The 27,187-nt window shown below is 35.4% G+C and overlaps 1 protein-coding gene across 3 annotated transcripts in view; it reads left to right on the top strand.

The window, feature by feature from the left end:
* The window catches only part of LOC110467046 (advillin-like), a 51,601-nt gene that overhangs the window by 17,333 nt on the left and 7,081 nt on the right, over window positions 1-27,187 (top strand). For all 3 annotated transcript variants that reach the window (XM_021523913.1, XM_021523912.1, XM_021523911.1), the window contains exons 2-13: window positions 18,598-18,956; window positions 20,729-20,806; window positions 21,241-21,297; window positions 21,732-21,809; window positions 23,837-23,889; window positions 24,123-24,222; window positions 24,502-24,612; window positions 24,950-25,016; window positions 25,225-25,378; window positions 25,777-25,855; window positions 26,100-26,201; window positions 26,421-26,577. In XM_021523913.1, the coding sequence (XP_021379588.1) occupies window positions 18,598-18,956; window positions 20,729-20,806; window positions 21,241-21,297; window positions 21,732-21,809; window positions 23,837-23,889; window positions 24,123-24,222; window positions 24,502-24,612; window positions 24,950-25,016; window positions 25,225-25,378; window positions 25,777-25,855; window positions 26,100-26,201; window positions 26,421-26,577 (1,395 nt within the window). The remainder of the gene's footprint in view (window positions 1-18,597; window positions 18,957-20,728; window positions 20,807-21,240; window positions 21,298-21,731; window positions 21,810-23,836; window positions 23,890-24,122; window positions 24,223-24,501; window positions 24,613-24,949; window positions 25,017-25,224; window positions 25,379-25,776; window positions 25,856-26,099; window positions 26,202-26,420; window positions 26,578-27,187) is intronic.

Here is a 27,187-nt window from a genome sequence, read left to right as displayed (position 1 = left end):
TTGTACTTTTTCAAGGCTCCCAAATCCCACTTAAACCTTTCCTTTGTTCATAGGTTGCCCTTGTTTTATCGATTTTAAGTTCGAATTATGGTTTTTGTCGACACTTACGTATTATTTTCTTGCTTTTTTATGCATCAGCGGAGGGATGGGAAAAGTTATGTATTTGTTTGGAAACCTGTGCTGGGGTCCAGGTCAATGATACATTCGTAAAGGTTGCAATTTCAATAAGCGAACCATGGTCAAGGATAGTAATGCATTAGTTGTGTACACTGCCCCATAGTCAATCTCGATATTCAGGGGTTACGCTCACTTTCAAAATAGAAGGCACGAAGACAGCTGTTTGATTGGTCTAAGGTCCAAAAAACTTGACCAATCGCTAGTCTGATACCTGTCCTTTGAAGATTACAAAGTAGACACGCCCGATTTCAACTACCGTTACGTGACCGCGAGATTCTTTTGATGTACATCAAAAGATCGAACTAGTCTTCTTGTCTCACCAACAAGGTGGCGCACACTGATCCTTCAATTTTGCTATTTCATATTCCGGGGGTGTAGAGAGTGAAAGTGAACGTAACCCCTCGATATCGAGGATGCCCCGGAGTCGATGTATAATAATATATATCCTTTCGGTGTAATGTCCCGTGATACAGGTTAGTTCTTTGTTCGTTTGATATACCCGTGTACTGGGTTTGCGATGTGAGAGGATTATTAAGAGATGAATCGAAACAACTTCACTCTTCAACTTTTCATTTTATTCCCCGGAACAGGAAGTCAAACAACAAAACATAGAAACAAGATACGGAGACGGAATACAATAATACACAAAAACGGTTAATTCCGGATATTCTATTGGTGGTTATAATATAATATATACCATGTATATAACATCCCCCCCCCCCCCCCCCCCCAACAAAACAAAAATTGACCCGTTAATTTTTTCAAACAACCATCAATTGAATATATTCTAATGCTATACTGGCATCATTAAAATAAACTGATTATTCAATTTACATACGGTTTCGTGTACACAACTACTTGTAACAGTTATACATGACATGTACCAAAAAAGTGTTTTTGAAATAAAGATGATTGAATTATTATCAAAACTGAACAAACTTGCTGCAATGACAGCAAATTTCACATTACTAGTAACACAACAATGAAGTAACAGGACATGGTAAAGTTATGTTCTGGCCAAAATATTGATATAATGAAATGTTAATGGTTGATCAAGGTAACTATGGGGAACAATGTCCATCAAAAATGAATAAGTATCCTCTAGAATGTCATGATCTTAATTTCACAAATCGTTATGCTAATAATAGTGTTCCATTTGATAATGTCTACTTATACACAAGCTTCTGAGGAAGATCACTTCTTTTTCCTGTTAAAAATGCTAGCATGTCCTTGCTGTCAATAGAAACACGTGCTTCAGGGACTGATGTCGGTACTGACCTAGCTTCCACTCCCTCCTTCGTATCCTGTCATATCGGAGCTGGGACGGCGACTTGTGCTTCCTGGTAATTTGAACAGGAGGTGCCTGCACACTGTCACTCGCTTTTGAAGTATTAACATTTGCTTTACGATATGGCATGCTTACTTTTGTCCATTTTAATGTAAGGGAAACACTGTCCGTGTTCTCACTCAAAACAAAAGAACAGTCTAAATTAGCGAGCTCCAAATCGTAAGTTTTCAAAATGTGCAACACATTATCCGGAATCATAGTGGTGAGTTGATCAATTTACAAATAAGTCACATCAGTTAATTCCGGATATTCTATTGATGGTTATAATATGATATATACCATGTATATAACACCCGGTACAATTGATTTGGGTACACTTCCTCGGGGTCAAAGTCGGTGATAATTGAATTCGTTGACCTTTGGTCGGTGCTTGTGATAGTGCTATTTGGGTACACTTTCCTCGGGAACAGGTTCAGCAATACACTTCTTTGAAAAACGGACCAGGGTTTTAGCGTTAACAACTCAGAATAGGGAATGTGATTTGTCTGCAACCTTTACCACCGTTATCATCAAAGTATTACCTTGATTATAATAACCTCTTAACTGAAAATCAGCGAATCTATCATGAACCTCTTCTTTCTATACCTTGACTAGTCGACTTCCATTTGCTACTTTTATTATGCGTTCTAATTTCATATTACAATTTTATTGAATATTTTTTTATTGAAACTCCTGACAACGATTTGCAATGTGTGTGTCCTCATACTCAGTGATTTCTATTACGGTGACTCTGAATGGCTAACAAACACTTACATGATCATATAATAACTGTTAAATTACATTTCATTCAATGATGTAGTCCATGGACTAACGACCTTCGGTTACCGGAGGTGTATTGCCCGATGGTACAACCCAATGGTCGTAGGAAATTCCATTCCTATAGATGTTAATCAAAAGTTCCAGATTTATGAAAGTGATTTTCTGTCAAACCAAAAAGAGTTTTATCACATAAAAAGTTTAGCAATGTGAAACTTCATTATAATGCCGTAAGTCTTCAAATAATTTGTTGGCGTTATAAAGGGGGTGATTATAAAAGCATAACAAGGGATACGGCACATTAACAACAACACGTATCCTGATGAACAGTTATAATGAACATTTCAAAATAAAAGAGTTGTTTAAAACAAAAACGCTTTCAGTCATCGAGAAAGCAGTGGAAATGATGGGGTATTATATTTTTATTTTAATTAACTTGAACTTGAACTTATAATCCGTATCATCCATTCAGTCAAGGAAGTTATTTTCTACAAAGTGTATTGGGTATGTCCAGACCTAGTGTGTTGACCACTGTGATTAGGAGGTGTGTGAAATACACACAAAAGCAAATCCCAGATTAATTCATGATCTCCAGCCTTGCCAACTAAACTGACCAAGAGTGAAAACGGTCAATGGGTGTTAGCTGGTCAACATAAACATACAACCTGTCTATAATCCGGTAACAAGTCGGTATATGCACCGCGGGTAGTCGCCAATAGACGTATCGTACTCATTAGCACATACACACCACCTAAGATGTACGGAAAGGGATATATCAGTGCTACCACTGCAGGTAAGATCGTTCTCGGGGGTGGGGTCATTATAATTTTCAAGTAGTGGCTCGGTTTATATACACACTTTTATCAGTACTCCTCTAATTTTTGAAAATTCATATTATAAAGTAGTTTTACGCACATATCCTTTTGTTTCAACAGTAGTTAAGATTTATTTGAATTCCTCTTTTTTGGCCCCTAGCGTGACTAATGCGAGTCCTAGAAGGACGAAAAAGCTGTATGGTGAAGCGCTCTTCATTGTTGGCATACTGTATCTAATACCGAATGTTATGTAGGTACAGTCACCTGTGTGAGTCTCACGTTTATCTAAGCTACATTTAGTAATAATGCACTTACACCTATATGGATATGACTCATATTACTAAAATGCTTTTTCAATCATATATGAAACACGTGAATTAAGTTATTAGTTTAAATTATATACAATTATCGTAAACAAAAAGAGTATATCTATACAAATATAGTAAATGCCTTAACGTGCTAACATGCATGCAGTTCTTCAAATTTTAAGTTAGTATTTTAATCATCAGATATTGTTAGAACTCTGCGTTAATTTCGTGTCGCATTAAATAAAATGTATGTCAAGCTTTCATCGGCATCCTGGTTCTCTCTGTCGGATGAAAACATAAACGTGCAGACCAGTGTTCAGTACGAAAATTGCTTTGGTATGTGATATATTAACTAGTATCACTGTAATCTAGTCTAATACAAGAATTCACAATATGAACGGTAGTTAAATGTAGTTGGAGGTTCAGAAAAGCATTGTGTTATAGATGTTACACGGGTTCATACAGCACAACCAGTGAACTATTTCACTGGTTGTGCTACATTGTATATAGATCTTTATAACATCTATAGTTAACAAATGAAGACAATATTTGGAAGCTTTGCATAGAAAATACATACGTCGATGTAAAAACATAGCTTAAAGATATATCCCATCGATCTGCTAGAATAGTTCCTGAAGGGAATGGCTTTAATTAACTCAAATGAACAAAAGTTCTAATTACTAGAATGTTCTGAGGTATTGCCTTGATCAAACAGACCAGCTCTTAATAATGTTATCTTGGTTCACCTGACAATTACTGATGGGCATTGCCATAAGCTACTGGTATTAGAATAAATCTAGGAGTCATTAACTCTATCAAGGCTGATGATGAGATTTAGTGACGATGAGGATGATGCTGAAAGAGATGACGATGAAAGAGATGATTGACAAACCATGCTAATGGGAATTGTATGTATGTGGTTGTATGTGGTGTTTACGTATTTATGAAATAAAAAGTGTTTAAAAATTAAAAATAAAATAAAAAAATAAACTATCAGTTTGAACAATCAAGAGGAGCAAAGACATGTTACCTTTTTGGGAAAAGTATCAGATGTAAATCTTTGAAACAATACTATTTACTAAAACAGTTCTTGTTAGCGATGCATTGGACTACGACAATGACTCTTGGATACATTGCCTCGATCTCTATTAGTGTCCCTTTTTATACAATAATATTTCTGAGGGCCTTCGTCTTGACCTATTGCAATAGTTCTGGGCATACGTTTCTTCATCCTCGATATCCAGGGGTTACGCTCACTTTCGCTCTCTACACCTAGAGAGCGTAGGTGATCGTAACCCCTGGAAATCGAGGATGACGTTTCTTAACTTATCTCAATAGTTTTGAGAGGTATGTCATACAGACCACGAGGTAAATTCAGACGATATACTTATCTTAATTGACTGACTAGAATAGGTGTATTAAGGATATGATTTATATTGATGTAATTATCCTCCTATTTGATCTCAAATGTCATAGCTTTTAAACTCGTTAAGTGTAAATTCATTTCTTACAATGAATATCCTTCAGTCTGTTTAAATTAACTAATTTTAACTTTATCTTCAAGTGAACTACCTGTGTACTTTTATAACCCCGTGTCTATATACGTGTATACATTAGCTGTATTATATTTCACTTTACTTATTTATCCAAGTACTGTACGTGATTCATACAAACGTGAACCCAAAGTGGTTTTCGCAATGTTCAAAATATGACGTTTTATAAACGAGATTTTTATTGAATAATACCAATAAGAAAATCATTTAAACTTCAAGTGTTGTTTATATTGCAATATACTGAACTGCCGTATAGTGTACGAACAGCTGTATTTTGTTTCTCTGTGTGAAGGAGAAACCATCAGAGGTCGTTGCCAGGCTTCGCCCCCAAACAGTTGATCTTTTTGTCAGTATTGGCCTGTTAGGTTTCCCTATCGGATTCCGGGTCTTTATTTACATAAACATACAAGGTAATGCTATTAATACCCGTATCGATATCAATCGACAGATGGTGTTAAAAAAGGTACAAAACCATTTAAAATCTTTAACCACTACCGCGAAGGCCGGTCTTCGATCACTGATAAATATAAAACAGTTGGAAACTTCAGTAATGTCAAAGGTTCTGGTCCCGACGGAGTCACCGGTGACATTAAGGGTCGGCCCTAGGGTTAGAGGACGATTACATTCTTTTACTCCCTCCCAATACACACACATACGATGTCGTAAAGGTAGCTGGGGTTTATTTGAAGGCCCGAGTCGTAAAGGGTTTAACTTCGTGTTAATGTTTGTGTTGTGAATACAAAACAAATATTCAGTGTTTATCAAACCTCTTCAAACGTTCTCCGTAGGAGTGATTTCAATTTTAAATCAAACAGTGTATATAGTAGCTTGCTTCCTATATAGATACCCAGAATGTGTTTACCTACTTCAATTCCTAGCTGTCATGTATGGAAAGTCATCAAACGGGCCACGTGAGGGTGACAACAGACGGAAGTTGAGCTATAACCTCGCATTCCCATGTAATCTGATAAATACCCTGACCGCGATGGCATCGAATAGAAATACATGCTGACTGTTAATTTTGCATTGCTATTATATGTCACACATAGATTTGTTTTCGTAGCACAATTAATTTTTAAAGTTTGAAACGTAGTTGATTTCATCTCAAATTTAGGCAGAATGGCGTATTTAGCTGCTTAATACGTTTCTGAATACATTCCAAATCCGTATATTTTGATTTCAATATCCTTGCCACAATACAAAACAAACTAACGATGACTGTAAAACAATTTAAAAAAAAACACACCCATCGTACAATGTACCACAGGTACACTAGAGTTAAGCTTTTAACGTCATATCAGTTTCTGAACCTCTTAACTTATACTTTCCCCATTTCCAAGTGCGCTGTGGTTAACCTATCGAAAAAAATAAAAAAAAATATCATAAGCGAAGACTAATTATCCGTTTTTAGGTCAATGGCTGTGTACGCGTTCTAATAAATAATTTAAAATATGTGAAAAATATACAAAATACCACGTAGCTCCAGGTCATATCTCTACGGAATAATTTTTTGGGTAAAAAGCACCTATTTATTTTTCCTCAATTCGTAATTTCTTTAACCGACCGATATTGAAGGAAAATCTCAAAATGTCAATGAAAGCTAATAGTATAGATAGGTTTCGATAATGTATGATTGTTTTTCACGAGTGTCAAACATTCGACCTTTATCGAGAAAGAAATCATAAAAGCATTATAGAATAAGTGTTTTAAATAGTTAAGAGTTAATGTGGTTGTAATTCACAAACGTTAAGCCCCCCAGAAACCTTTGAACAGTAATCCTTTAATGTCATATGCACTCCAAATGGTATGTTTCACACAACCATACTCGGTAGGGCTGAGTTATTGAAGCGCTTGTCCAGACAAGCTTGTTTGTGGTCAAGTCATCAATCACGCCGTTTAGTTTGTAATCTTGTAATTGACTCTCTATACTAAGAACAATGATGTGTTTGTATTAATCCTTTGAAGTGACTAGCAAGTGCAATTGAAAATAAATCTAGTCAAGTGCACAATTTAAATAACACTAATTCGTGTAGAAAAGGCTATTTACAAGTATCATTGAAATACATTTGCGGTGCTTTCTATTGGTAATTTATTTTATAAACTGAAACCCAAGTGGGAGAGGTCAACTAAATGTATAAACACTTAGGTTTCGTTTGCCTGTAACCAAACAGCGCAAGACATTTGTTAATGTAAGCACCCCAGACAAAGCCAACCCCACCTATTGGTGTGACTTGGGTGTGATTTGTTGGCCAAGTCAACAGTTACTGGACCTGTTGGGGACACAGGATAGTTTGGTCACTTGGTAGTCCGTGGTACGAGAGGTCAGCTCTGAATCCGACAAGATCACACAAAAATATAATAGTGGATACACATTGGATTTTATCGGCTTCGCTTTGGAAAGTTCGTCCATGACATATCAGTAAGTTTTATTCATTTATAATTTTTGTTTTTTTCGTTGTTATCCCGTAAGGTAAGGTATAAAAGGTGTTCCTAGAAATATGCCGTGACATTTTGGAACGTCATGACCATTAAGAGGCAGGTACATGTAGAACAAATGCTTTTCTAAGCTATCGAAATGTACTTCTCTTGTAAATAGTAGTGCTAAGTTTATCCAAGAGGAAATATGCTCATATCAAAATTTGGTCTTTTTTCGTATGATGTTTGCTTTATTTTTTTGTTAATTTGTCATTGGATTATCGTCTTCAGAACAGTTCTGGTCATAAGACGATGGTGTTGATACAACAAGTAATGTCATATTACGACCATCTTCACAAATATCACACCGTCAAAATTTTCTGACATTTAGTTAACCAGAGGTGCTTAGCAGTAAACAATAGAAAGTAAAGGGTGATTGGGAGTGGATATATAGAGATTAAAAAAATTGTAGTGGAAGATGACAGTTAGTGTAGGTTTTTCCAATGTCTCCATCTCGAGGGCAAAGTATACAATCCCCAGTTCTGCAACAGACCCAAGCATTAGTTTGCCGATACGGTCATGCTTTGGAATAAAACAGAGTAGCGTGTATTTGATGTGGTCATTGCAAGTAGTTTTGTTATAGTTATCGTTAAGAGATTCATTATATTTCTTTAACAATTTGATATAGTTTATATAGTAAAAACAAACGTGTGGATTTGATATACTCTGTGTTAATACAATGTATCACCTAAAGCAATCGATTTTTATGAAGGCTAATTCGCAAAAGTTCCATTTTTCATTCGTGAATTTCAAGTTTTATTAGTTTTTGTTAGAAAATACAAATGTACACATTTTAACGATGTTCATTACTATGTGTATGTTCTCCTATTTTGGTAAGTTTACGTACACTTCTACCAGTTATTCTGGTGGTGTTTTATTTTAAAGAAAACGGATTTTGAAGGTTTAACGTGGTACTGGTAGGTGAAAGGGCCGACTAACAACACTCTTTTTGTAAAAGAGACGACTGTTGCATGTTTATCGTGGTACCTGTAGGTGGAAGGGACGATGCATAAACAGAGTTCACATTTTCCTCGTGCCCTCATTATAAGTCCAACCCCAAACTGCAGATAATTTTATTCCAGTGTTCTTCAAAAAGAGCCCGTAATAAACAACTACATGGTTCTCCACAGTGTGATATTTACATATCTATGAACATTTAGTGGTCAATAAAAGTGTGGGACCCAGAGATATTGACCCCGGTCAAATGACCATATATTTAATATATATGGTAATTGGTTAGTAATTTGGGTATCATGTTTAGAGCTTGGACGCTGTCACGTGACGGTTATATCTGGAGTGGTGACTTTGGATTCTCTAACAGCACGTTAATAGTTTCGTGCTGTCGATGAACGGGTAACCGTCTCCTACCCCTGTATAGATACATTATAAAAGTAATAACGATAGCGGAAAATGAATAAATTACACAAACCTAATTTATCAGCTTAAAAGCTTAACAGTTAAAATGCCAATCCTTAAAAGTACAATAAAAGGATTTTAACATGTATTTTTTATTGTTACTTTTATTTTTTATATAATTTATTTTTATTCAGATACGCTGACAATCAATGTCTTTTATAAAGGTCGTGACGTGTAGCCGTTCAATTAATTGAACAGCCTAACGTTTGCTTAAAAACTTACTTCATCCATATATATTGTTGACAAGTCATTTAATCACATTAACACAAACAAATAAGCATATTTTTATTTATTATTATTGATGATGTCACGGCAATTATCACCTTCCATACATTAGTCACAAAAGTGAGGAAAAAAAGTAGTTATAATGGTAGAATGAGTGTTTTCTAAATGAGGAATTACTTATAATAACATTGTATACAATGTGATATTGTTATTTTTAAGTAATATTGTATATGTCATTATATGTATCATGTCCATGTCAGTTGTAAATTGTGTATTACAGGGCCATATTGTAAATAAGATGTAAATCTAAATATGTAACCCTGTCTAAATAAAAGATATTATTATTATACAGAAAAAAGACATCTGTATGCATTATGTACAAACAAGGTTACAGTTTTCGAAAGCAAATGTTTCGACATTTGTACTTATTATACCTGTATACAGTAAGTAAATGTATGTTCTGACAAAATAACTGTATATGGAATTGTGCATACTCTGTAAATAGTAATGAAAGAACGTGTCTTTTGTCATCAATGATGTACATGTATTGACCGCATCCTGTTTTGTTGTGGTGTATGGGGTATAAAACTCAATGGGTCTTAAGACAAGCAGTTCATATCAAAGTGTGTTCTAGTCAACGAATGGTGGTGTATACCTTGTTTTGACATTATAACTGTATATAACCCTGTATACAGTAATCAGATTGCTTGTGTTTTGACATTATAACTGTCTATAACCCTGTATGCAGTAATCAGATTGCTTGTGTTTTGACATTATAACTGTATATAACCCTGTATGCAGTAATGAAATTGCTTGTGTTTTGACATTATAACTGTATATAACCCTGTATACAGTAATCAGATTTCTTGTGTTTTAACATTATAACTGTATATAACCTTGTATGCAGTAATGAAATTGCTTGTGTTTTGACAGTATAACTGTATATAACCCTGTATGCAGTAATCAGATTGCTTGTGTTTTAACATTATAACTGTCTATAACCCTGTATACAGTAATCAGAGTAAGTGTGTTCTGACATTAGAACTGTGATTTACCCTGTGTACAGTAATACATTTGTAATACTGTGTGGGTTCTAACCTAACACAGAACTATATAAACCCTGCATACAGTTATATAAAGGTGTGGGTTTTAACATAACACAGAACTGAACTGTATGTGTTGGTTCTACATGTAGCAGTGAAACTTTATTACGACGAGGAGAGATGAAAAGGAAATGTCGATAATTGGTTTAACCTGTAGGGTTTCTGATCATTTTTAAGCTTTAACCGTAGACAAAGCCTTTCACAGTATTACTCTTATCTGGCCACCACGACACCAGATACATGTACCAAGACATTCCAAAGTTCTAATCTGACAGTGTTTAGGTTTTCCTTACGGTCCAGGGCTAACCGTTACGGACAGGCCCCAGTGTATTTGTCTATGTCAAAGTTGTTTTTATTTTGAGCTTCATCGTTCAAGTATATAACACCGGAACTAGTCGATGTTAATTCAAAGTGGTTCGGTTTGTATAAATATTACGCATTGTTTACTGATGTATTTGAAACCTTGAGAAGGAAAGCCTTTGAATACATATTACCTGCCTGTTCTTTTGAGGGTTGTTACAACAGATTATGTCTGATTCAGAGATAAAAGAGAACCATGTCATTCACCTGGAACTCTCTGACAACTAACGTAAACAGACTGAACCACATTGTCTGTTAGATGTCTGTCATGCTTGACAGGGAATGGCGATATAGTCAATGTGTGCACATTGTCAATACAGCCATTTTGGAGTACCAACTCGGCTTGTGTTTGTTTGGTGTGATGTACACTCTGCATTAGTTGAGATTAGTCTTTTTTTCGTGCATGCTTACCAGACGCTATCTGGCGCCATGTAAGATGAAGATGTACACTGCAAATATCAAGCCTGTTTATAAAGCAATTCTGCTTTGTTGAAAGATGAGTATTGTTAAGAGGAGTATAAATTCAACGTGACATCATTCATTCCTATGAACCCATTATAAACACATGGATGATTTGAACCAAAAACCGATTGACCTACGACGTTGAGGATAGTTCTGGAAAGTGTGTACAACGGGATTCAGCTATAAGAACACGAGAGACTATCGAGACGTAGACAAGGTAAACTCGCAGATATTAATATTCTAAGTATCCTTATATGTTGTAAAAGGTTATTGCGGTGGTCTTAATGAGAATGTGTAAACAGCCAGGTGAGACGGTAATGAAGTAACTTGTCTCGCATCCCTACATCACCCGGCGTGTTGATGACTGTTATATGAGCCTATAGAGAATAAAGTAGTGTAGCCACCCCTGATGGCAGTGCATGCCTGATTACAAACAGACAAAAGTAATCCATAAAACTACTTGCACTATGAATGGGGTTATTTCCGAAACGGAAATAGTTTCTCTATGCTCGCTAGATTAATTCTCTTTTTTTAATCCACTGAAGTCAGTGGATGTCGAACCAGTGAGGGTTAGATATTGTGGAGGCTGGTTGCTGTACGACCAGGTGTGGTCCGGGGAATGTACTCGATTATTGGCAGGATACCTGTCCACACCTGGCACAAGGCTACAGATTAGCCGGATGACACGACACTGAAGGATCATTAACTACATATGCTTTGGCAGTGTATACTGGCCCAAAGCCCGAATCTACTAAACATTATCGACATCGATTTGTTAACGACACTCTCGTTTGCTGGAGATGGCATTTAATGTGTGTCCATCAATGTAGCAATCCATGTGATATTTATCGCTTTGAAACAGTTAGATTGACGTTAAATATACGAAGGAAATGGTTCAAAGGACAGTGCTGTGATAACGGATATATCAGAATGGATAAGTTCCGAAAAAGCCGAATCGCACACTGAAAAGTGTTCCTTTACATTGTAAGTATATGGCTACACATCTTCAGAATCCCAGATAAATCGAATAGTTTCTAACATGATTGTTTGATTCATAAAAGACCATATGCCCTACCTGGGGTACCATATAATATTGAAAATGGAAGTTTGTCCTCAACTGACCTATAGAATCATTGTCCATATTTGCAATGTAACTCACTATGTACTTAAAATATCATTAAACGACAATGTCCGGAATTTGCAGATGGCTGCTTAACTTAACATACATATAAATAATATTCAATTTTTATCGCAAGGACCTTTAAACAAGCACAAATGAAAGCAATTTAATATAACTTATAATTAAAAACTTTTCATGATGGTTTCGGCCGCAACATGATAAAGAAATGCAATTTCTTCGTTCAATTATAGTAACATTTTCTTTGGGTCTTGTAACAAACGGATACGGACGTAGGTCTAATTTCCGGAATGAACAAACACGGTATTTAGTTTTCGAACCTCATTTATTTTGTCCTCGCTTGTTATATACACATTCAATGCTGCAGTGTTGACTGTTGTTAGGGAGGTCAACTGTAATACGAGTAGCACTGACAGGTACAACTGTATACATACAGATATTTAACACTTGCTGATATCTTTTAAACAGCTCTCGTTGCATTCAACATGTGAGTGTTTTTACAACATTTTTAAATGCTTGAATGCATAATGTGTACATTCTGCGCTTGCTATACGAGTTGGTTATGCATCATAGGTGTTATCTGTCTATATCTCAGTTTAAATTTCCTCGCTTTTCATTTCAGAATTATATTTACGGAATTATTCATAAGTTTATGATTTCTTTTAAGATTTGATTACGGAATTGCACGTTTCTTTTAAATACCTGTTTGTATTTTCATATGATTACCAGGGTCTCACATCATGTCCGTGATATACAACTTTGATAAATGAGGTCCTTATTGCGTTTGCACCCGGGGGATTTATCATACACTTTTATATATATTGGCGTAAGTTTCCATCCCACAAATTGTCCGATTAGCCTATCACATTAACACCAGGGACCTTGTCCATTTAATACAAGTGATGTATCGATAAATAATTCCCTGGCAAGAGAAGAAAGCTCACCTCGCTACCATCTACATTCCATTAGCGAATACCGCTGATGACTGCGTACATTGTCATGTTAAGTTTTCTAAGGTGTTTGGACGAGGTTGTCACAATCGTTTCCCTGCATCACGCACAAACATGTCCTCATGAATATACATAAGCAACAATCAAAACACAATTTGCATGCTTAAATATGGTCTATGTGAGACTGTTGATGTCTGGTTAAAACCGTAAACATTACACGTTGGTAGTTTTGAGGGATCGGTGAAGCTTGGTGGATACTAATTTGGAGATATGGACAGTCTGAACAGATTCTGGACCTGAAAGAAAGGTATAAGAAATATATTAAGTACATTAAGCAGAGAAACAGGATGAGAGATAATTGGGTATCAGAGAACTAGGGGATTTTTCGGAGACAACAGGCCAATTATATCTCAGTAGGAGAGGTACACTTTATACAATGCAGGTAGGCTGAGGTGATAGATAATAACGGTATAATGATACGCTGATTATTTGGTGTTTCATTGGTAGGAGTATAAATACAGGTTAGATTAGCATTACAGAGAATTCTGTGATACCCCTGTACAGTTGGTCCACTTCCAGACCAAGATCCCCTCGAAGAGCCGTCCTGAAATTCAAATTTGTTTGGGATGGAATGTCAGTTTTAACTCTGCCGCCTTATCTACATTGTATTGTCTGTACCTATTCTAGATACTGATAAAAGGTTCGTGTAATAACAAATAAATGGTAACCAACGACGATTGCTATATATATATCCTTGGCTAGGGATAGAGAAGGAACCCGATGCTCGAAAACAGGTTCCGTCATCATTTATTTACGGAATTATATCTAATACCTGTGTTTGTACCGTCTCAGTAATGTTAATTCTGAGTAAATTAATGCAAGTGATAGATAATCAATACAGGTTAATATTCACCTGTAATCTGATATACAAAAATGTCGTGGACACTTGTCAAGGATGAGACTTTATGCTGTTTTCGTGTTTCCATTGTTTATCCTATTCTCACAATTATCGATCATATAATATGTATGATACTTGCAGGTGATTTTTATTGTTTCCTACGTACATGTGTGTCTTTAAGTGACTAGTTTCATTGTGTTATCGTAATGCAACCATTTGTAGTTGAGGCCAGTTTGGATTTACACCGTTTTGTCCCTTAGCACTTCTAACACCTGTATGATGCAATGCGATTCCTTTTTTCGCGTACTGTTTCTATTATTGAATTGTATTGGGTTGTCGGGTGTCGAAGTGGATAGCGCACTTGCCTTTCACCAAGGTGGGCGGGGTTTGATTCCCCGATCGAACGTGAAAAGGTATAAAAGGTACGGGGTCACCTGGCCGATAGGTTTTCTCCGGGAACTCCGGTTTCCGCCCACAGTGAGACTCTCTGCGCGCTAACATCCGGGTCATCAATAGTGATTAGTATAATCTTGTTTCATAATTGTTGTGAAATGAAATAAATAAATTTTATATTATGTCAAATAGTATAGGTGAAGTTGCATGTATGCGTGTGTGTTGCATTCCTCCTTATATGGTAACATGCTGCTAGTAATGATTTTTCCTGTCAGAAACTTTCAGAACGTGTATATAGTCCTAACATACTATATTGGAATAGACAGGGAATGTCATTTATTATTTACTGTAACTTAGGAAACGTCTATAAAAACACCTGATTTTATCAATCCTGGCGGTACATCGCAATCGATATGACACACGAAAGTATGGTTATCTTAATCTTTTCTTGCCACGAATTTCTTTCTAAAAAATAGCATATAAATATGTATTTAAGAGTTTGTTGCCTTTTATATACTTTTATGTATCCTGACACACACATTTTCAGTTATGAATTTCAATATTCTTAAAAACAACATTTATTTGTATATACGATGACAATTTTTGTACCCGTTAAGCTAATAATGCTTGATCCAGTTGTACATCAAGTTCCATTAGGTTCAATACTTGTCCAGGCTTCGGTATCACAAACATTTTCTCTAATCTCAAGCTCAAATTTTAAGTTTGAACTCAGCTGAGATTTACCGCCAAACGGTAAAACTTAAGCTCAAGCTCAGCTGAGCTTGCTGACGTAAACTTCCGCTTAACTCTTCACACAAGTAAGAGCACACTTCTCGTGTCAAGGCTGTGCAGGTTTTCGCGCGATGCCGCACATATTGTCTGTCAAAGCCCATGTTTACGTCGAAAGGATTTATTATTATTAAACGAAGAAGAGGTACAATCTTCGTGACAGTTTTTTGAAATTACAATCATACTGTTTTAAACAATATGTTTCTACTTCACTCAAAATAACACAGATCGATTCCTAGGACTGCCAATTTTAGAGGTGAGGAATGGTCAATGTGTAAGAAAGATCTTATGATGAAAATAAAGATCAATTTTAATCCTGTGTGATAAAAAAAATCCCGTTAGAAACGAAGATCTAAAGGAGAGGGTGACGTCGCGAACATTGCGTTTAATTTGAACGCGATACTTGGTATAATGACGTACTCGTGTGCCCGCGATTACATTAATATTGTGTCTGTGCTAAAGGTAAACCCAAGAACATACGGCAGGTGCGACACTAAATGGTCAAGTGTTATGATTCTCTTTCTATAAACTTAGGTCCAGACTTACACTTTCACTAAATTAAGTGATTATAAAGACATTTGTTTTGGTAAAATGTGAACACCCATAAATTACAGGTCTGCCAATCGAGACTGGGAGATGTATACATATATATATATATAGTTATTCATAGTGAACACTAACTTTAATGTTGTTACTTCATGTGTCGTTGCCTTTTAAATGTAGCTATAACCAAGTGCCAATAGTCCTTGGATTGCACAATGTACATGCGATTATATGTTATACATGTATTTTGATGTTAAAGTGTATCGCACACACTTTTTAATGTGAAGCCAAAAATATCCGTTGTCCTCGATTTCCTTATTTCATCAAACTTTACAAATAATAGACTTACATTTCCACATTTGTTGAATACGATGTTCATTTCTTCTGGTTCTGTTACGTTGTCATTGATTGTCACTTAAATCACTGTTGTAATTGACATAGATTGTGGGAAGTGATTCCTTATAAATGTGAAATTGTGAATGTGAATGTCATGTGGTAAAATACACAGGGACCTGAGAATTGGTAACAACTATATTTGGACCTAAACTATTTACTTTGAACACCTTGAATTAGGTCCAAATATAGCAGTAACAAATTATCAGGTCCCTGTGGTATAATACTCCAATCAAGTCAATCCTTTGTCTCACTGTTATCAATTGAAGTCATGATTAACAAGGGAAATTATTTTTACATATGTATGTTTTGAGTTTATTTGTTCAACTGGTAACGTATATACCTTGGCATAAAATAGCATATTTTAGAACTACTTGGTTTAAAACCTTAAATGTGACTAATAATTAAGATACAGTTCACATTAACGATAAGTCGCTGTCTGGTGTATTTAATCAAGTCCCGCAATGCATTTAGTATTACTTCTAACGAGCAGACGACGATCTTGAGAAACTACATTACAACTGAGGTATTTGCATCGTTTTTGTTATTTTTCAGAATGAAATCTATACTGTTATCTGTAAATTATGGGAACAAATTACTGATTATACCCAGAATTGCATGTCGACACATTCAAATATCTCATTTTACCGAAAGATTGTCTAATAGAGCCTGTAACATCATCTCGGCGGAGCATAGCGCAAAGTCTGTCCGACTTGGACAAAAACTGGCAAGCCACGATATATCGTTTTACAAAAAGTAAAACAACATGAAAATACATCATTTAAAAAGATCACATACTCAGTTTTTCACGTGTACGGCCGTATTCGGACACCAGTCATCTCGTTTCACGGCTTATTCAAACGACTGTATTTTCAACACAAGGCTAATAAATTGAATAATATGGTTTACCTACACATTGTCTAGTAAAGATTGTGTGTCTCCAATAGTATGGATGATTGAGACAAATCAATATTGTAAAATCACTGATTTTCTTGTCATTATAATTATTCGCCAAGCCTGTCATTTTATTGCAAACAGCTTCGTTCTAGAGCTTGATTTCGAACTTAAGTCTGCTCTTGTGCACAGTCTTAGCTTTTTGACCTCAGCGTGAGGCGCTGAGCTGAGTTTTTATTTTGTGATAACGAAACACGGACGCTGAGCTTGAGTTCTTGAGTTCGGACTCAAATCTCAGCTTGAGGCGGCCTCAAGTACGTTTGTGATACCGAAGCCTGGTACATATGAATTATGTAAAGTGTACAGTATTATTAAAATTAATAAACAAAAAATGTACGCCTGTCTTTGGATTAAAAATTATATTTGGGATAAGATACACAACATTAATCATAATCTGCACATCTTTGTTGGAAAAAAAGGGAATGTGAAAATACTTTACGAATCATCAAGCTTGTGTTTCTTTATAAACTTATATTTTTTATAAACAATTTGCTGATGGGCCCTGAAGCCAGCGTTATTGACGAGGTTAAATGTCTAATAACAAAATCACCTAATAGCTTTACATCTGGAATTATCATATTTTACACGTTTTGGTTTATTGTATTGTAAACAGGTGAATACATTCAACTATATTATCGTTAATGGCATCTGTTATATATTAATGAACAATAAATGGAATCAATATATTTAGTATGCAAGATGGGCCGTAACAGGTCAGCACTTGTTTTCTCTCATAAACAAGTACACAATCCGATATCTTTGAATATATCATCTGTCTCATAATATGTGTACAAGCAAAAACTTCTCAGAAGTGTGTTGATTTACAATTTTACAATACGTAATGACTAAAATAGGTATAGGGATATTTCGGTAACACCATCGCCCTAATGACGCAAGATAGTGTCAAAAAAATAGTTTGTTGGTGCAACGATTTTAGAAATTAAAATATGTAATTGAATTCATATGTCTACTTGTACATATATTGATATAGGATAGGACTTGCTCCGTTAATTATCAATATATAGATTATATGACAAATATATATATACTAGTAACAAGGGTTCATATATCCCCCTCGGAGATACGGCTTTCACGTGTCAGCAACCATTACCAAGAGGTCAAGGTCACCAATGTATGCACTAGAACTTGGCTCAAGCAGAGCCCACTGACATGGTTTGGGTCTTATTTTGCTTCAACTGCGACGGAAATATTGTCCATATTGTCAAGAGCACCGGTATAGAGATATAGTAGGTCGTATACCAACCAAACATTGTCACAACATGGAGACTAAGGACTTGTTCATGGAGTCAGAACCAAGCATGTTTAAAGGTGGATATTAACCTCATTTACATCCTCTATTTATCAGTTTATGTTCTGTCCTTACCATTCCTATTTAAATCTAGTCAGTTGCCTTTGAAGGATACATATGACTTGATGCACATTTACGTAAGATAGTTCCTTAACCAAATGATAAGTACCTGAGGGTTGTCTTGCATGTTTTTTCCCCTTTTAGATAAAGTTTATCTATTCTATGTTTGCAGCAACCCGGCCAAGGAGCGGGAAAAAGAAAGCGTGCGACCGTCCTGCAAGTCGAACGACAGTCCGCGCACCCATCCTTCCCGGGAGTCCGGCCCATACGGACAGGCCTTACAGCCGGACCACGGGCCGCTCCTCTCCCATTCGGCTGTATCCCAAGAGCCCCACCCTCATTAGCGAAAGGGTATACAGTGCCTACGCCAGGAGTCGCCCGTCAACCGGGAAAACCATCCAATCAAAGAGTCACACTATGACGTCAGCAACAAAATCGGGGCGGGAAACCAGCGCCAGCTTCCGTCCTATCGACAATGCGTTCATTGAGGTCACTAAGGATGTGATAGGACTCAGTGTTTGGCGGATAGAGGTAATGCTACTATAATGCATTTTATTTCTGGAATATTCCTTGCTCTGAAGGGTTTCATGAAGCCTTCATCATTATATGATACTATAACATAACTACATTCGGTTGACGTCAATGTTATCACCGTCTATTATGTAATATTTTAGATTTAGACTTCAGTGCGGACAAAAATTATTAGCAATACCGGATATGAATTTATCATGTTAGTTACATTTTTATAGATTTTTAAACACACGGTTGTACCTGTACAGACGATATTTGATTGGTTTATGATGTCTGGTATCGTATTTATTGCTACTTACAATTGGTTTGCATTGATTGTTTGCTTGAAGCTCGTAATCATACCGGAAACATGGCGTCTCTTCTATTGCATCATACACGCTCCACGGGGAAATTAAATTTCTGGCCATAAATCATTAAATGCACTAACACATGGAACGGTTTATAAAGCAAGCAATAAGAATGTAAATCATTTGATTCACTGACTCCTGAAATGTTTTCTCTGTCTATATAACCGTGTTCGAACGTAACTATGCCGTACTAAAACCATATCGTCTCCTAGCTGCGATCTAAAACGTATAATTTCTTATCGTGTAAAATAATTGAATTTATGATTATTAATATATCGCCTGGTGAGATAATCGTGAAACTCCTTACAATGCATTGGGTTATTAAGGCCTGATTGCGAACAATCCCACGCTCCAATAGTTCTATATGGCGGCAAGTGTAACGTGATCTACAGGCGGAAATTATCCGGGTCACTGCCACGCTTTGTAGGCTTCGGGATCTTCACAACTGTACATTTAAACCTCACAACGACACAGATGACAAGATTTCAGTGTTTAATTAGGATGCTTGGGGAGATTAGCGACAATCACAACCACGATTGCGACATTAAACATGAGATAATGTTTAAACCCCTGGGAACTATTTCATAACCCTCTGGTGGGATCCTCTGCATTTTCTGTTCGAGTATTATACTTTAATTCGTCACCCGATTTCAACACTTGATAATAAGCCCGAAAATAGATCCCAGAGCGCTAAAGTGTGTTCTTTATATGAGAACTCGAGTTGTAATGACAGAACGAGAAATACACAATTAGATATATCTGCTAAATCAGCAGGGCTGTAGTTGTATTGCACATGTTGGCTTGTATATATAGGCTATTTCTCGGTATATCAACAATGTTTATATAAGTTGTACCTTTTTTTATTTCCGGATTTTTATTTTGCAACCAGCTTTGTATATCTGTTCATGATTTTGATCAGATCTTCGCAACAGTAGGCATAAACGATCACTTGCCAAATAATTAAATAAAACTTACATACGCATTTTTTTGTAATGTATCTCTGCATATCATATGTAGAATTCGGCTGGTAACTAAAGTGATATTCAAATATGTACCTTTTTAACAATTGTCTAAAGAGCTCTTCCATTAATGTATAATATAATACACAAGCCTGAAACTTATTATTTTGTACCCAAGCTCTAGAGGACGTGGAGTATTGTTTCGGACTTTTCCTTGATATAAACCGTCTCAACTCTCAGATTATACCGCAACAGATGTCAAGAGCGACACCTCAGAAAGGAAGCAATAGCTAGCATATATACTCATCAGAGGAGTGGAAGAGGGGAACTAGAGACAGATAAAATCTCTTTTTTTACGGTCATGCATGGGGATATTTCAGGAAAAGTATTTTCCCTTCACAAGAAGCGGATTTTAATTTCATTTATTTTTTTATTTTCTTAACTTATGTTATATTTTGTTTTACAGAATAAACTAAAAGTGGTTAAAATAGATGAACAAGAGCATGGATTTTTCCATGAAGGAGCAGCGTATGTCGTGCTAAAGGTAAGGGGACCTTCTAACCAATACACTCTCAAGTAGTCGATGAAGTTCATGTGATAATAAATTCCATTCCATATCATAACAAATATAACATAATACCAAAGTTTTGGAAAGATGAAATTTAAAAGATTATTTTATTAAAGTCCTTTATATCGCTACGTTTGCAGTTTAAATGGACACGAGGTTCAATGCAATGCCTGCAAAGCGAATGCATTTCCAGTTGCGTTGTTATAGTGTGTTGTGTATTTAGGGAATTGTTGTGCTGCGATAACTACTGTATATTTATTTGTAATTTACTTACCTATTGAACATATAAACAACGCTAACTTTACAACAGGCGAACATTCCCAGTTTTGCAGTATCTATTTGAATGCATTTAGAGTGGCATTGACCGTTGAACACGATGCCGTGGGTACAGTAAGAATGGTCTGTTATAGGTTGATGCCGAGGAAGTGACATCCTTACACTACTGGTGTGGACTGGCGTGTCCAGAGGTGGGTATTCGGAACACCTCTATATTCTTACCTGATACATTACATTTCATTGTCAATCAATGAATCTATAATTAATGACAAATAATTAAGCATGATCAAATTATGATGCCTACATGTACATTGGTACGACAGCATTGTGCTACCTTTGTTCTTCAGTAAAAACACAGGAGGCAAAATGTACACACTTGCTCGTATTCACGAAAAGGTTCTCCGGTTCAAACTGTGATTATGCGCGCAAGTCAAATTCCTTGTTTCAATGATTTTGTTTATCAATATTGAAAAGAAAAGACATAAATAAGTATAGACATTTTTTCCGTGTCACCAAATCAATATTTTTACTCTTTATGTAATGAATAATAGGAAAACGATCTACTTTACAAGACAAACTCAGTTATTTCATACTTACAATGTTTAAATGTCATAATTTGTTGTAGTCGGAGGCAAAATTGATAGAACAGAAGGCCCATGAACTCGACAGAATCCTTAACTATGCCACATTATTTTCGAAAGAGGTAGGTCCGTAAAAATAATAACCTCGAAACATAGTTGTTAACTCTTAACAGATAATAAATTTACATTGTACATTGAGAGAACTGTATCTTATTTGGTACGGTGATGATCATAAACAGAGAATAAATTTACATTGTAAATTGAGAGTACTGTATCTTATTTGATACGGTGATGATCATAAACAGATAATAAATTTACAGTGTAAATTGAGAGTACTGTATCTTATTTGGTACGGTGATGACCATAAACAGATAATAAATTTATAATGTAAATTGAGAGTACTGTATCTTATTTGATACGGTGATGATCATAAACAGATAACAAATTTACATTGTAAATTGAGAGTACTGTGTCTTATTTGGTACGGTGATGATCATAAACAGAGAATAAATTTAAATTGTAAATTGAGAGCACTGTATCTTATTTGGTACGGTGATGACCATAAACAGATAATAAATTTATATTGTAAATTGAGAGCACTGTATCTTATTTGATACGGCGATGATCATAAACAGATAACAAATTTACATTGTAAATTGAGAGTACTGTATCTGATTTGATACGATGATGATCATAAACAGATAATAAATTTACAGTGTACATTGAGAGTACTGTATCTTATTTGGTACGATGATGATCATAAACAGATAATAAATTTACATTGTACATGAGAGTACTGTATCTTATTTGATACGGTGATGATCATAAACAGAGAATAAATTTACATTGTAAATTGAGAGCACTGTATCTTATTTGATACGATGATGATCATAAACAGATAATAAATTTACATTGTACATGAGAGTACTGTATCTTATTTGATACGGTGATGATCATAAACAGAGAATAAATTTACAGTGTAAATTGAGAGTACTGTGTCTTATTTGGTACGGTGATGATCATAAACAGATAATAAATTTACATTGCAAGTTGAGAGTACTGTGTCTTATTTGGTACGGTGATGATCATAAACAGATAATAAATTTACATTGTAAATTGAGAGTACTGTATCTGATTTGGTACGGTGATGATCATAAACAGATAATAAATTTACAGTGTACATTGAGAGTACTGTATCTTATTTGGTACGATGATCATAAACAGAGAATAAATTTACATTGTACATGAGAGTACTGCATCTTATTTGATACGGTGATGATCATAAACAGAGAATAAATTTGCATTGTACATGAGAGTACTGTATCTTATTTGGTACGGTGATGATCATAAACAGATAATAAATTTACATTGCAAGTTGAGAGTACTGTGTCTTATTTGGTACGGTGATGATCTTAACAGAGAATAAATTTACATTGTAAATTGAGAGTACTGTATCTTATTTGATACGGTGATGATCATAAACAGAGAATAAATTTACATTGTAAATTGAGAGCACTGTATCTTATTTGATACGATGATGATCATAAACAGATAATAAATTTACATTGTACATGAGAGTACTGTATCTTATTTGATACGGTGATGATCATAAACAGATAATAAATTTACATTGTAAATTGAGAGTACTGTATCTTATTTGATACGATGATGATCATAAACAGATAATAAATTTACATTGTAAATTGAGAGTACTGTATCTGATTTGGTACGGTGATGATCATAAACAGAGAATAAATTTACATTGTAAATTGAGAGTACTGTATCTGATTTGGTACGGTGATGATCATAAACAGATAATAAATTTACAGTGTACATTGAGAGTACTGTATCTTATTTGGTACGATGATCATAAACAGAGAATAAATTTACATTGTAAATTGAGAGCACTGTATCTTATTTGATACGATGATGATCATAAACAGATAATAAATTTACATTGTAAATTGAGAGTACTGTATCTTATTTGATACGGTGATGATCATAAACAGAGAATAAATTTACATTGTAAATTGAGAGTACGGTATCGTATTTGATACGGTGATGATCATAAACAGATAGCCAAGAATACGTTTAGTTGTAATTGTTTTGCAATTCGGTTCATATTTGATGTATAATCTTAACATTTCAGACTCAAAGTCTTGAATCAACACGTTTCCTGCGACTTTTCCCAGAAGGCGTGATGTAAGTTTAACTTTAGATTTGTCATTCAAACAATTATATTCTCCAATGAAAATGCACTCACTCCGAGACTATTTACAATGTGTAACAGTATATTCTTTGTAATAACAGTGTACTTCAACTCACTGCATTGACATTTCTCTCTACCAAAAGAAAGGGCTACAAAACGAAATGGTTATTATTCTTTCCTCGGGAACTATCACTATTAAACGATGTTCTATTTGTATTCTATGTAGATACATTGAGAGTAAACCAAAGACGACGGTCAGCCGAGCGGCAGCATATATCAAAAGCATGTACAAAGTGATGGGCCGGAAGTACATCCGAGCTGTTTGTGTAAGTTGTTCCTCTATAGTTATTCTTTAACATTTATCATACCCTACAAAGGTAGGTGTTCAATTCTATTCATTAAATACCGATCACATGTATAGCTTAGTGTCTATTACATTATCAAGATAAAGCCCCGTGCTAAACATCAAACTGTTATCCTCGGTTTGCAATTTCTCTAACTACAATTTGTACATTTCTCAGGAGCGATAGATTTTTTCAAACTTTCTTTACGTTAATCACAATATGCATCATCGTTGTGATCTTGCTCTGTATCGTGACTACTAGGTTGAACCCTCCCTGGACGCCCTTGATACTTCATCGGCCTGTATACTTGATGGACATCCCCGAATGTACGTTTGGGTGGGATCGCACTGCCCGTACAGCACCAGGATAAGGGTACGTACATGCCTGCTATCCCACAGTATTCTCTTAACGTGCATTCATTCACATTTGCATAATGCCTTGATGATTTGTCTTTGTATGGATAAATATACATTTGGCCGCACTGTACTACTGTCTTTCTCTCTGCTTAGTTTTCGGACTGATTTTATTAATATTCATTATATTGATTGTCTGGTTCGCTAAAACATCTACTTCAATCAATAATTGCATACAAATCAACGAGTCACGAGATGATATGCTTCAAAAAGTAAAATAAAAATATGTGTATAACTCCCCCAGCCATTTTCAATTATTCCCTTATTTATAAAAGTCACTGTCTTTTTCTGTTTAGGCAATTAATTTAGCGAAGAAATTCCGCAACATGCAGAGGAAAGGAATTGCTCATATTATAGTTATAGGTAAGTCCACTGATTGACAAGCATTATAACTGGTATTTGAGTTAATTAGGTAAGGAAGTAATCGATGCTAATGTATTGCTAATATTACTTACCGTTCACCAATGAACGCATAAGGATACACTTGTTTACAATAACTATTGCTGATCTGAATTACTTTAAATTGAGATGTGGTTATTTCGTCATGGACATGTATTTATTTACGTTGTAGATGAAAAAGACGAAAACATGAACACGGCTTTCCTAAAGAAGCTCCCGAATGGCCACACTTCATTGACCAACGGTCACACTTCAATGACCAACGTTAACCACCTGGAACCTGGAAGTGTCTCAGGGGAGGGTACAGAGAATACCGTACTTCACAGGTCAGTCTGAGGATGAGGTCTTTGTGCTGTTATAAACACATATCAGATTACTGCCTGCTTGTATCTTGCAAGAACAGTTGCCCTGTTTGCTGTCCGCAGTATCTTCTTAAATTGTTGCAAATAATTTCCGTAGACGATCAATATTCCTGTTAAAATCGTTTAGCGGATCTAGCATTTTGTATTCTAAGGAAGGTGATTTATGCAGGGCTGTTGACTGAGGGAGAATATACTTATAATCATATTAAGATGAAATGGTGATGTTCTGTACTTGATTAATGATTTCAAAGTTTTCCAAAGTTACGTCAAAAAAGTATTCCTGAATTTGTTTTACCTTGTCAAAATGAACATACCAATATTTGGAGCGAAGAAGTAAATTGCTTCTCTTTTTAACGTTATAGAGTGAGCGGTGAGAAGGTCATGTATGACATGCCAGAAGCTTCACGATGTCCTCTGTATCACAAGTACCTTGTCCGAAGGGTAAGTTCTAGTATAAGAAGGCTGGCTCATTTGTTATGCCACTTATGTCGAATTTCATAGAACCAAGTCTTTTTCGTGTGTCAAAATAATCATCCAAAAGCTATTTAATGGTGTTTAAACCAATATCATCTTGATGCATTACTTCAAAATGGAAAAAAAACTTTAACAATGTTTATTTTAATGGTTTACGGTATTATATACTAATAATCCTAACTGCTTATGGTTGTTAATTTTCTGTAATTAGGACAGCTATTTATTAGACCGTGGTCCGAACGCACCCCTGTATGTGTGGGTAGGACATCAGGCGAGCGAAGGAGGGATCAGCAACGCTCTCCTACGGGGCAAGGTATGTATACCCAAGTTGTCAATAAGTGCGAATGAATTACTATTGTATTTCACACTAGATGTAATGTAATGATCACAACTAGAAAACTTATTTAATAAAAAACAGCGGGAAGCAATATTCAATCACCCTCGTAGTGTAATTTATATTCACAATCAAATATGTTTGCTTATCATTTAGCACATAATATACATATTGGTGTTATTATTTATCGTGCTGTAGGCCTTTTGTGAACATCGGGGTTATCCTTCAACCATGACGGTGTGTCGACTGATGGAGGATCATGAACCCACAGAGTTTAAGAAAAATTTCTACGACTGGCGTGAAACAGATACGAAACGGCGACAGCTTACGAAAAAGTACAGCATAGGAAATATTGGTGAGTTGGTGAAGTATGTAAAGATTGGAAAAGTAAACATTACTTTTGGTGTGGTTAACATTGTGCCCTTAAACGAAATTTAAAGTTTAGTTCCAAAAGGCAAATACAAATTTAGTTTGAATATATACATGTATTTGCAGAAAATCCTGTTCTTCTTGCGTATATATGACTAAGAATTATGATTTTAAGGGGTTGTAAACGTAAGTTGGAAAAGGTACCTTTAGAAATACACTTGTCTCCAAGTACATGTAGCTACACTACATAAACTTCCATTCAGAATGGGTCGACCTAAGTATCAAATATATATCTTAAGTTGTAAGATCAATGCCGAGTTTGTCCATTCATATTGTCCTTCTCTGCATCATTCAGATTCAAACGTTTATGTATGAATAATCTCTTCGAATACAAATAAAGGAGAACTTGATGAAAAGTAAGAATATGCAGAAAAATCAGTTAATCATTCATGCACCATATTATTATTTCGAACAAAAAATCAACAGTCTTTGCCATTCTATATTTATGACGGCTTATGTTCAGTGTCTGTATCATTGAAAAACTGTTCTATGAGCTTTTTACTTTACCTAATCTTTCGACGTGTTTTCCTTTAAAG

Source organism: Mizuhopecten yessoensis, unplaced genomic scaffold, assembly GCF_002113885.1.
Source record: "Mizuhopecten yessoensis strain PY_sf001 unplaced genomic scaffold, ASM211388v2 scaffold11155, whole genome shotgun sequence".
In the NCBI taxonomy this organism is placed as follows: domain Eukaryota; kingdom Metazoa; phylum Mollusca; class Bivalvia; order Pectinida; family Pectinidae; genus Mizuhopecten; species Mizuhopecten yessoensis.
The sequence above is the reverse complement of the archived record's forward strand: the minus strand, read 5'-3'. Positions and strand labels throughout refer to the sequence as shown.